The 12,885-nt window shown below is 37.7% G+C and overlaps 1 protein-coding gene across 1 annotated transcript in view; it reads left to right on the top strand.

Moving 5' to 3' along the window:
• LOC122987210 (atrial natriuretic peptide receptor 1-like) overlaps positions 1-8,366 on the top strand; it is a 122,025-nt gene extending 113,659 nt beyond the window's left edge. Inside the window, exons 17-22 of the mRNA XM_044358974.1 lie at positions 1,537-1,683; positions 2,291-2,414; positions 3,405-3,473; positions 4,213-4,387; positions 6,026-6,124; positions 7,410-8,366. Of these exons, the coding sequence (XP_044214909.1) occupies positions 1,537-1,683; positions 2,291-2,414; positions 3,405-3,473; positions 4,213-4,387; positions 6,026-6,124; positions 7,410-7,555 (760 nt within the window). The 3' untranslated portion in view covers positions 7,556-8,366. The remainder of the gene's footprint in view (positions 1-1,536; positions 1,684-2,290; positions 2,415-3,404; positions 3,474-4,212; positions 4,388-6,025; positions 6,125-7,409) is intronic.
• The last annotated feature ends 4,519 nt before the right edge of the window (positions 8,367-12,885 follow it).

Below are 12,885 nucleotides of genomic sequence, written 5' to 3'. Positions count from 1 at the left end.
CTCCAAGGGCGTTAATGCTGTTGATTTCAAACTTTGATACATGACTTATGACACTGTGCTGAAAAAAAGTTGTTAAAAAAGTTGTGAAAAGCGGAAGGTATCATGCCTCATATTGCAATACCGTGAGTTTTGTGATCCGTTGCACCCCTAGTGTTAACACGTCAGCTTTGTAGACTATATTTTGTATGTCTTTCACATAGATGAGAGTGTGTAAATCATGTATTTGATACATGCATTAATACTTTCTGATGTGAACCTACACTTTTAGATCTGTGAATGTTTTTAGTGTTCAGTCTTTCTAGTATTCAGCACCGATCTGTTCCTGTATCACATTATAAGCTCTGTGGTACTTTATATATTTCTGTATACTAAGAAAATACAGGAAACACGTGTAAATCATGTGACATCTTCTCATGTGATGAGAACATAAATCTGTTGTCACAATAGAACAACACTATAAATTTGAATTTCACTTTGTTGGTAAAATCACACATCTGAACCAGTCCATGGCTAAAATGAGCTCTTCTTTGTTTAGAGACAATCAATATGTATATGCTAAATGTCACATGTCAATCAAACTTTGACCAGGTCATGTGGGTCAAAAGTCTTTACTTTTCTAAAAATGGACTTGATGAAAATTAGGAAATTACTTTGTTTTACACACAAACTCATCAAGAGTTTTCAGTTCACTCATTGAAATTCAAGTGAATGGGCCCAAAACTTGCATGATTTTGATGACACAGGTGTGAGCAAGACAGCCATGTCTCACCCTGCAGAAAATTCTCACACCGTTGAGATTTGATGTTTCACCATGACAGAGGAAGTTGCTATAACTTTATTGTAAATGCTTCAGTCTGCACCAAACTTCTCCCGCCCTGAACACGTCTACATGACAATATTCCATCAGTGATGCAAACTGGCTGAATAGCGCCCCCTACAGTGAAGCAGCCCCAGCAGCAGGCAAAACAGTGGACAAAGGAAGTGATGTTTATCTCCTTCTTGCACTGTCTGAAAACAGCCCGGGTCTGAAGACATCTACATGCCCGTCACAGAAGCCCTTCGACTGCGTTGCGGCCTGACGTGCGCGGAAGCGTGAGGGCCCGTTCAACGCTGCTTGCAGCTTTAATTAATAGTGAAGCATCAGTGTTAGAGCAGCATGTTACTGTTGTAGCTGCTGGAGGTGGAGCTAGTTTACACTACTTTATATACAGTTAGCTAGTTTAGTCCAGTGGTTCCCAACCTAGGGGTCGGGCCCCTCCAAAGGGTCAGCAGATAAATCTGAGGGGTGGTGAGATGATTAATGGGAGAGGAAAGAAGAAAAAACAAAGTTCTGATACACAAATCTGTTTTCAGTTTTTGGACTTTTTCTCTAATCTTTGATTTTTGTTATCAGTGTCCTGACCGACACTCAGTGAACGTCAATTATCCAACAGCCAAGAACAGACTTTTGGTCCCTCACCTACAAAAAAAGCTTAAGTGTGTGTGTGTGTGTGTGTGTGTGTGTGTGTGTGTGTGTGTGTGTGTGTGTGCGTGCAGGGAGTCGAGGACCAACATCCTGGACAACCTGCTGTCCCGTATGGAGCAGTACGCCAACAACCTGGAGGAGCTGGTGGAGGAACGAACGCAAGCTTATCATGAAGAGAAACGCAAAGCTGAAGCTCTACTTTACCAGATACTACCACAGTCAGTACTACAGTACTACACATACTGCTGTACCAGATACTACCACAGTCAGTACTACAGTACTACACATACTGCTGTACCAGATACTACCACAGTCAGTACTACAGTACTACACATACTGCTGTACCAGATACTACCACAGTCAGTACTACAGTACTACACATACCGCTGTACCAGATACTACCACAGTCAGTACTACAGTACTACACATACCGCTGTACCAGATACTACCACAGTCAGTACTACAGTACTACACATACTGCTGTACCAGATACAGTACTACAGTACTACACATACCGCTGTACCAGATACTACCACAGTCAGTACTACAGTACTACACATACCGCTGTACCAGATACTACCACAGTCAGTACTACAGTACTACACATACCGCTGTACCAGATACTACCACAGTCAGTACTACAGTACTACACATACCGCTGTACCAGATACTACCACAGTCAGTACTATAGTGCTACACATACTGCTGTACCAGATACTACCACAGTCAGTACTACAGTACTACACATACTGCTGTACCACAGTCAGTACTACAGTACTCTCTCTCTCTCTCAGTGTGTTTCTGCCTCTCTCGTCCTGCTCTCAGCTCGGTGGCGGAGCAGTTGAAACGAGGTGAGACGGTTCAGGCCGAAGCTTTTGATTCGGTCACCATCTACTTCAGTGACATCGTGGGATTCACCTCCATATCTGCAGAGAGCACGCCCATGGAGGTGAGAGCAGCTGTTTCCTTCAGCTTATGACTTCTGGACAACTTCATTATTTAATTCAATAATCATTCAAAGCTTTTGGACCAGTGCTCTTGCATTTCAAACAATTTAATTATTTTCTTTTTTTGAAATAAATCATTGTGTAAAAGGAAACGTCTTGTTGGTGCAGAACAGATGCAGCTCTATGTTATCAAATATAACAAGTTATACTCACTGTTATGACCCAGCTCTTAGACCATGACAAATAAAGGGAAATATAAACAGTTTTATTCAAAAATCAATCAATTATATTTATTTTTTAACAAATTGCAACAAAGTTTTTAAGTAATGTCATGTTTCTTTTATATTCATTTAATGTAATGGTCAGTCAGTAGATCAGTGGTGTTGGTGAGTAGATGTGTGAATGTGTAGTGTTGTATGGTGCAAACTAAACAAAACATGTGGTGCGAGGAGAGAGCCAGCGATGAAGAGAGAGAGAGGAATGGATCAGGCTGATCCTGCAGTCTGCATGGACTGACCAGTTACACTGATACAGTCCCGCCTAGCTGGACGTGAAGGGAGAAACACAGCAGCCCGACGCAAGACACAAAGCAGAGCGCCGTCAGTGACACTTCAAGTCAATGTTTTTATCCTGTATGTTTAGGGAAGCGTGAGCTGCTTGAGGTCTAAAAGCTTGTTGAACGTATTTACTTCCCATGCATGCGTGTTTTCTTTCTGTATTCGCTTCACGGAGCCGACTGTAAAACTATTTCCGTGCAGTAAATGTCTGAAGTTTCTCAGCCTAATAAAGACAGTTTGTCCTCCTGCTGACAGCAGCAGCTTCTGAGGACAAACTGATGCTTCAGTGGAGTTTATGAGCTGCAGTGTTTCATGTCTGGTGTGAATTCCTATTAACTGTTCAGTCTAATGTTGGGTTCAGCTTTGAGTTTTCAGCTAATCTTCTTCTCTTGTGTCTGATTTCGTCCTCGTCGTCTTGTTGTTGTGACTCTGCAGGTGGTGACTCTGCTGAATGACCTGTACACCTGTTTCGATGCCATCATAGACAACTTTGATGTTTACAAGGTGAATCAACAGAAACTCTGTTAGTTTATTGGTAGAAACTGACAGAAAAGTCCAGCAGACGTCCAGTGGAGGTTCTGTACTCGCTTTATGATAGAAAGAAAAGAATCAGCTCTGTGTGCAAAACCTCTCAACTAATTATGTTCTTTCATGCTTCAAAGACACAAACATCTTTAAGATTAGATGAGATTAGACTGAGCTTTATTCATCAAAGGGGATCAAAGTATTTCCTGCTGTTCACTACAAAGGCAGATGAAGACAGTGGATCTCCAAAATATCAACTTTTCAGGAAAATAAGAAGCAGTCTCTATGAAAAAAAACACAATTTAATTGGAATAAAACATTAGTATGAGTCTGATCAGCTGCAGAATCTCCTTCACCCAGAGAGTAATGATAATATAAGCAAATTTAAGCATAAGAAAGAAAATAGAAAATGTTAAGATGTAAACAACCATATTAAAAATTAGAACCTAAAATCTTACATCACGTGTTGCTTTGGATAAAAGCGTCTGCCAAATGCCAAAATATAAATTTAAAAAATATAAAATATTTAAAAAGATAAATACATTTCTGCAAAATAACAGTAGAGCAAAAACCATGAACAGAAATCTATTAAATGTGAAAATATACAGAAAATATTAAATGTGTCCTTCTTTTAGGAAAAACAAACACCTTAAAATTCACTTTTAGAGGTTCAGATCTTGACACTAACCTGCTGTTCGTGGTCCTGCGGCGCCCCCAGGTGGAGACCATCGGCGATGCCTACATGGTGGTGTCGGGGCTGCCGGTGAGGAACGGGAACCTGCACGGCCGGGAGATCGCTCGCATGGCCCTGGCTCTGCTGGACGCCGTCCGAACCTTCAAGATCCGCCACCGACCAGAACAACAGCTGAAACTGAGGATAGGAATTCACAGCGGTGAGACATTTATCCCCAAACTCAGAACAGACCAGACACAGTTAGGATTCAACATGAGCCAGTTAACTAATGCAGTGGAACGCAGACCTACATTTAAAGGGCGAGTTCACAGTTTTTCAATTGTGTCTTAAAAAGCTGTTTTTCTTGCTGTAATCATTCCTCCTGTTCATACTGACCATTAGAAGATCCCTTCATAATGACCTTACAATGGAAGTGATGGAGGACAAAACCCACAGTCCTCCTTCTGTGCAAAAATTAAGCTAATATGAAGCTTCAAGTAGATATCTTTCAACGTTACAGTCTTTTTAGTGCCAAAGTCCCTCTTTTTGTTACTATACTTCCACCTGCAGCTCAACAGGGAAACACTGTCCGAGGAAACACAAAGAGGGAATTTGATGCTAAAAAGACTGTAAATGTGTCAGATATCCACTTGATATGACTAACTCAGACTGCTGAAGCTGAATAGAAGCTTCACAGAGACTTTTAAATGACTGTGTGGACACACTGTGGATTTTGGCCTCCATCACTTCCATTGAAAGCACATTTGAAGGATCTTTTAATATCCAGTATGAACAGGAGGAATGATTACAGCGAGGAAAACCTCTTTCACTGTTACTATGGACACCTGACTGCTGGTTTAACACACACTTGAAAAATTGTGAACCCGTCCTTTAAGAATAAATTAGATTTATAACACTGTTAAGGACTGTATCTAAGGAGCATTTCTATTCGACTGACGACCATTTCTGTTTGTGAAGAACAAATCTGTTCTGGTTGAACAGGCTACAGATGTGGAATTATTACCCTTTCTGGAATGTTTATTAGACTTAACTTTTTAAAAAAAAGTATGACGCAACCATGATTTAATGCCTCTCCTTGTGTGGAGGCAGTATTAGATTTTCCATACTTTTAAAAAAAGTTTGGAAAAGTTTTAATGAAAACTATGAAAGTCGAAATTTCAGCTAGAATCAGGGGCCAAAATACTTTTGCTGGAGGGCAAAAGTATTTTGGCCCACAGGCCGCTATTTGCCCACCACTGCTCTATGTCCTCATACAGAAACATAATCAGGAAACACACAAGGTCAAAATATTTTATTATATTTTATTTATTATTTTATTTGTTTTTTAAACTGATTCTTCTCAAGATGCTGAAACTAGAGAACATTTGACTCAAACAACTGATTGATTAACAGATTGATACCTGATTGATTTTCTGTCAATCGACTGAAGTTTTATCTCTGTTGTCTTTCTGTAAATTATCTTCAGGTATATGTACATATATTACAGTGCGACTGTGAGGAGTCACTGATGTCTTCATGGTTTTCATTCCTTCTTGTGGTTTTGTTTCTTTTCTTTTTCATGTTTGTTTCATATTTGATGTTGAGACGAAGATTATATTCAGATATAAAATGAGAGAAAAGGACGAGCATTTTCATTCATCACTGTTTATATTTAACTGTCTTTCAATAAAACTGCTCAGAGACAAAATGTATTTACAATCACACTATAAATCCAGCACTGCATTAAAACTGGCAATAATCTGTTATCAGAAACTAAGAGGCGTAAGGCACCTTATTTACATCATTTACATCCTCCTTGCATGTCTTATTGTGTGTGTGTGTGTGTGTGTGTGAGCAGGCCCGGTGTGTGCAGGCGTGGTCGGTCTGAAGATGCCACGTTACTGTTTGTTTGGCGACACGGTCAACACGTCGTCACGTATGGAGTCGACTGGAGAAGGTAAAAACTGCACAGACACACAAACCTCCCGTCAGTAAACACACACGAAAGATTCTCCAGAACAGCATCACGACAACAACACAGTGAACATTTTAGCTACTATAACTCATAAAATCATGTTTAAATAGCAGCTGCAGGAACAAATAAAGGCGAGTCGCTCATAAAGGCTCATAAAGTCTCAACTGCAAGTTAAAGCTGCAGCTAACAATTTTCAGATTAACAGATTAATTGTTTACAACAATTAGCCGATGAATTTATTAGGTGATCTGACTGAATATTAATCAGAGACCATTAACTGTTAATTGTTTTGAGTCATTTTTAAGAAAAAAGTGCTAAACTCTCTGATTCCAGCTTCACAAATATGAATATTTTCTGTTTTCTTTAGTCTCTGTGACAGTAAACTGAAGATCTTTGTGTTGTGGACAAAACAAGACATTTGAGGACGACATCTGAAACACTGATGAACATTTTTCACCATTTTCTGACATTTTACAGATGAAACAATTATTCAATCAATCGAGAAAATAATCAACAGAGAAATAGATCATGAAAATAATCGTTAGTTGCAGCTCTGATTGTTTCAACTGTAAAAACACCAAAAACAGTGAAAAACGTTCATCACCATTTCCTACGACCCAATGTGAAGTCATAAAATGTATTTTTATATTTTCATAAACCCAAAAAGTATCAATTTACCACTATGTGGTACTGAAACACAGAAAATTCTCACATTTGAAAATCTGGAACTATAAAATGTTTATTTATGATTTTTTTGTGCTTTTGCTTGATTATCAGAATAGCTGCAGATCAATCCATTGATTTATCATTGCAGCTCTACTGTAGTTAATTAGTGAGTAAAAACAGTTTTTTGTCTGTTTTTTTTCTGTTGCTTGATGTCCTCACAACAACACTTTTATGAGATTTGGCTTTTTTTTTGGAAATTTGGTGCGACAGATATAACAGACATATAACAGATGATTCACAGTTCTGTTTTCACTCAACATCAACATGAACCTTTTCTACTTCTCTGATTGGATGAACACTCAACTGGCTCTTCTGTTTTTCGTCTTTGCCTCCAATTTTCAAACACGAATGTCCTGGAAACATAAAATGTATCTTAAATTATCCACAAAAATCTTAACTTAATAAATATCAAATTGTCTTGTTTCTACAACCTAAACACTCACTAATCTCAACTTTATCTAATAACGCTGCTTTACTGAAGACAGATGAAGTGTCTCCAGTGAAAGACGAACCTGTAACAAACCTGTGTGTGTTCTCACAGCGCTGAAGATCCACGTATCAGCGGCGACTCGAGAGGTCCTGCTGGAGTTCAACTGCTTCCAGCTGGAGCTGCGAGGAGACATCGACATCAAGGGCAAAGGAAAGATGACCACCTATTGGCTACTGGGAGAGAGCGACAGCCAATGACGAAACACCGCGGACAGGAGGACGACAGAGGATGAAGGAGAGGAGGAGAAGAGAGGAAAAGGGAGAGATGATAGGGAGGAAAGGAAGGAGGGAAGGAGGTCAGCAAAGGTAAGATGTAGCTAAAGAAAGGAAGGAGAAAATAAAATGAGGGAGCAAATAAAGGGAGACAAAGTGAAAAAAGGAAGGTGAAGCTGATGAAGAAGGAATCTCCTCAGACGTCTCAGGTCCTCGTCGTCCTGCAGCTGCTCTGTCAGAGGACTCGTCACCTCCGGGTTGTTTCTTGTTCCTGTATTTCACAACACGGAGGAAAGTAGCGGTACATTTGCAACACACATGTACACAAAACTGCAAAACCCAGAAGGATAAGTGACAAGAGAAAACACAGAGGAAGAAAGAAGGAAAACGACCTGTAAACATGAAGAAGAAAAAAGCTGCAGCAGCAGGAATCAAACTGGACTAATGAAGGGCTGGAATATGACAGAGGAGACATATGAACAGACTCTGGTTATAGACTTTATATTGTGACTTCCAGGTGTTTTTCTTTTCCTTTACATGTTGCACTGGTGCCAGATTCATTAAGTTTTAAGGAGAAAATCAAACTGTGGTTCAGTTTAGAGTCGATTTTAATTCCCGGTCTCTGAGGTTTGACTTCAACACAGGATGAATTTGTTCGAGTTGGCTGAATGATGTACAGATTTATACTGTAACACTGATGAGTCATGATCATAATGTGGTTTTATCCATCACTTAAGGTTCATGTCTACATGGTTTCAGCTGGTAAATAAGAAAATTAAAGCGGCTATAATTGATATTTTTGTATCAACGTGAATGAAATGTATAAATGTCAGTGTGTAATGTGAGAGGTGTGGCTCCTAACGATGACAGTTATCAGTGACTCTGCAGCTCCTCTCGGCTTTACAGAGCTTTATAGTGAGTTTCAGCTCGTTGTTTATCTGTCCGGCTGCAACTTTACTGTTCTGGTTCACTCTCAGCGTCTCATAACGTCGTTTTGGGCCGCAGCAGGCAGCTGTTTTCAGAGAAAAAGCTGTAAAAAGCCGCTGTACACTACCTGCTCAGCACCAAACGGCAAACAGACACAGTTAGCTGTAGACTAGCTGGTGAACATAGTGGAGCATTTAGCAGCTAAAGAGCCAGATATTTCCCTCAGGAGTTGGTAGAGAGTAAAAACAGAGTGAAAAGAGAGTGAATATTGGACTTATATTCACCAGGTGGACAGAAACACGACTCCACATGAATGATAATGTTGCTCCGTAACTGCTGGATGTGGAAATAAGCAACTGTTTGCTAACAAGTTCAACATATCAACTTAAAATGTGATGATATGTCAGTGTTGTGTTCACTGCTTGTTTCTGATGAAAACTAGTGGACAAAAAAAAATCAGTTAATGCAGGTTTAACTTGTTTCATTAATAAAGTTGTTGGACTTGCAAGACAAAAATTGCAAAAGATGATGAAAACTGAAGCAGCAAGGCCGACATATCCTGACTTTTAGTCCTGAGTAAGGGTCACGCAGTGGATCCTACATTTCCCATAATGCACCTGGATAGTGTTTTTCATTAGAGCCTCCCTGCCTGGTAAACAGTCACATCTTCATGTTTTTTTAATTTTTAGTCTCAGAGCCCAGGCTGAGATAACCCTGATGACATCACTATGACATCATCAGGGTTATTTTCTGAGATTATGCAACAGTTTTTATAGGCTGAGTAGGACTGACAACAGCAAGTAAACTGATCTTTATGTGTAGAATTGGTGGAATGTTCCTTTAATATTTCTTTCACAGTATTTTGGATTTAAACACCATCAAGTAAAAAGTAAAACAGCAAACATGAACATATTACTAAAACATAAACATTCATAAAGTAGTTGAGTTGGATTATTGAGAAGTGAATTTTATTCTTTTATGAGAAATATATTCTGAAGCCTTTAAAAATAAAGAGAAGCTTCAGTGATGGAAAAGATTTTATTATGAAGACACTAAACAGTCACATTGATCAATCTGCAGATCATTTTCTCAATTAATTGATTAATCATTTGGTCTTTAAAACATCAGAAAATAATCTTTAAATAAAGCCATCACATTATCAAACAAAACATAGAAATATTCAATTTACTGTAAGCAAGTAAAGCAGCGATTTCTCACATTTGAGAACCTGAAACCATCAAATATTTGACAGTTTTGCTTGAAAAATGACTTAAATGATCAAAAAATAATAAAAATAGTTTCAGATTTTCTTTTAATCGACTAAATGTTGCAGCTAAGTGAATAAGAATGAATGAGCAACTTGTATTTTGCAGAATAAAAGTTGCACTGCTGTAAGTTTGTGTCTTTGGACTGAAGCAAAATATGGGAGGAGAAAATGTGCAAAAGCAGCTGAAAACTGCCTGAAACTGAACATCTAGGAGGAGCAGGTGTAAAATCTGCAGCTGTTTTATCACACACACACACACACACACACACACACACACACACACACACACACACACACACACACACACACGAAGAGTGAAAACACTTCAGTGACAGCAGTAAAGAATATTGCAGAAAAGTTAAAAGATGCATTATGAAGTTAATTATACAGTAATAACTACAGTAAAATTCTGTTCACGGCAACATCAGAAGACAAAAGAAGCAACAGTTGGTTGTTTTTACTAAATCTGACCTTTCTGTTTCCCTCTGTGTCCTCCTGCTTTAATGTTTTCTGACTTTTAATGTTTCACAGCAGCCCTGTAATACTTATTAAGTATTTTCAAATCTGTTTACTGGATATCACCACTGATCTCCTGATTGGATTCAATTCACAAAGTCCAGAATCAATTAATTTCTCTTCTCAATTTATCCTTAAACAAAAAGTTAAATTACTTCTACATTCAACAAGTGAGCAACGCTTTTGTTTCTTTGAACATTATAGACACAAACCGTCAACACTGAGTAAAGGTGCAAATGCAAAGATCGATCTCTGGATCATTTAAATAAGAACTGCAATTATCCAGCTCTACTGTTAACAACAATTATGTAATTATAGGGGTCAAAGTTTTAAATATGACCACAAATCTCTCTAATCAGGGAGATGAATTTATTATTTTTTATTCTGTAGCTGATAACATCAGGCTATTTAACTAATATTTCCATACATGTAGCTTTGCAAAGCTAGAAAAGACATGTTATAAGACACATGAAAATACTCAGCTTGGAATAATAATTTGTGTCTGATATGGTTTTTCCACAAATAAAAAAAGTTAAATTACGTGAGTTAAAATTCTCCCTCATGTAAAACTCCAGAATCTCTGAATATGTAAATATTGTTCATGTCTCCTCCTTCACTGTAAAGTCCATTCTCAGAGTTTGTGCACTTGTGTAAGTTCATACTGGACAATGATTGGCTCCAAACTGGTTGTGATGTCACACTTCCTGCTCGTAGGTTCATGTGTTAAACTAAGATTTAAAGTGAACTCAGAGAAACTTTCCTCCTTCAGCAGATGAATGAAAACAAACTCTGCACAGAGAAGAGAACAAACATCCAACTGAAGGAACAAGAAGAAGAACATGATTTTAATTGGAGGAGGGCTTTAATATTTGGCTCTACAGAAAGCTCTCTGTAAATTAACAAATGTTTTCCTGTGTTTTGTATTAAAAAGCTGCAATTAGAAGGTATTTTGTTCTTGAATTAAAGTTAGGAAAAGGACACTTAAACTCGAATAGTTGGTGCAAAAGTTAAAGGATTTGCTCGCAGGATGGACAGCTGGGGATCAAACCTGTGACATGTCAGTTTCAGAACAGTTTTCTGCACATTTCTCTGCTCTGACCTCCAACATCCTGCAGACTGAAGCACCACAGAGCAGCAAATATGGGACAGAAGCACCGGAGCTGTTAGCGGGACAAATTATTTTCTTGGACTCATGAACTGAAAAGGCCTCATATTGTGAAAGTGTCTTAAAAGTACAAAGGCGCTCTGATATTTTTTATATAGTGCCATTACATGTGTATTACATGTGGACTCCAAAGTGACTCATATATCAAATCTGGTGAGAAACGATCATCAGAGCTTCAGATCATCAAGCTTCAGTCATCACAGGTCAACTCAGTGGAACCAATAACGTATCATTAAAGTTTCTGTTCGTTTTGTGCCGTCAATCATTTTGTAATTTGAACTTTTCTTGTTTGTATCTTGTTGCACTTCCCCTTCTGTGCCATTTTGCATCCCTGCATTAGGCTAAAAGCTAGCTTCAGTTCAAGTGGGGATTCATAAAAGTGAAAATGAGCCATTTGTTTTTACTGGGGATCAAACCAGCAGTGTTTGTGTGTTTGTACTGACCTGTAGTGGTCTGAATAAAGTGCTGTGCAGAGCTGGTTTTATGTTGCAGGCTCCAGTTTGTCAAGTTGATGAAATAAAACTAATTATATTTTTATCACTGTTAAAAATATATTACAGTTCTCACTGTCACTGTTACTTACAGGTTATTATTTTCAGATAACCTCTTTATTGATTTTCCAAATGAATCCTCAGAGCAATAATTGATCCTCATTGCTGGCACAGCGTCTCTTCAGGTCTTGAAAAGTCTTTAAAAACATTGAATTTGGTGTCTTCAAAAAAAGACAAGAAATAATATATTCAAATTTTATGTTTATTTAACATATGTAACAAACATATTAAATGAATACATACATCGTAGGTACACCTAACAGTGATCATTTTGATTGTTTCAGTGTTAATGTGAACAATAACTTTTACTAGTTTTTTCAAGTTTTACCTGAAATTTGCTGTCTTTACCGTATATTCTTAATCTTAAGACTTGATTAATTAAATTACCTTAATGGATAGTTCAACTCAACACATTCAGCCATTGTAACATTGTTTTCGTCATGTTCTGTTCTCCAAAGTAATATTACAAAACGCTGTTAATATATGTTTGAACAAGCAAAAAATAATTCTTCACATATTATGATTTTTTATATTTCTACTCCTTCAAAAACTTCATTCATTCAATACAACTACTGATCTAATTTAACTATTAAAATATGATTGTCTATGAGATTAATAGATCAAACATTAAACAGTTAGGTGATTTTGAATTGCCATTGCATAGTTAACATATAAACATTCATTAAGGCACTAGTGTTACATGTAGTAAAAATTGTAACAATATCTAAAATGAATATGTCCTCAACAGATAATCACACAGCTATTAAAATTATACCATTCTTCATGTATTTACATGACAAATAACATTACTGAACTTACATAATGATTAAACATTTGATTTATATAAAATTCAGATTTGGCTCGGATCTGCAGGGAGACTTCATGAAAG

Source organism: Thunnus albacares, chromosome 8 (genome assembly GCF_914725855.1).
Source record: "Thunnus albacares chromosome 8, fThuAlb1.1, whole genome shotgun sequence".
NCBI lineage: Eukaryota > Metazoa > Chordata > Actinopteri > Scombriformes > Scombridae > Thunnus > Thunnus albacares.
Note: the sequence above shows the minus strand (reverse complement) of the source record. Positions and strands in the feature narration are given on the sequence as shown.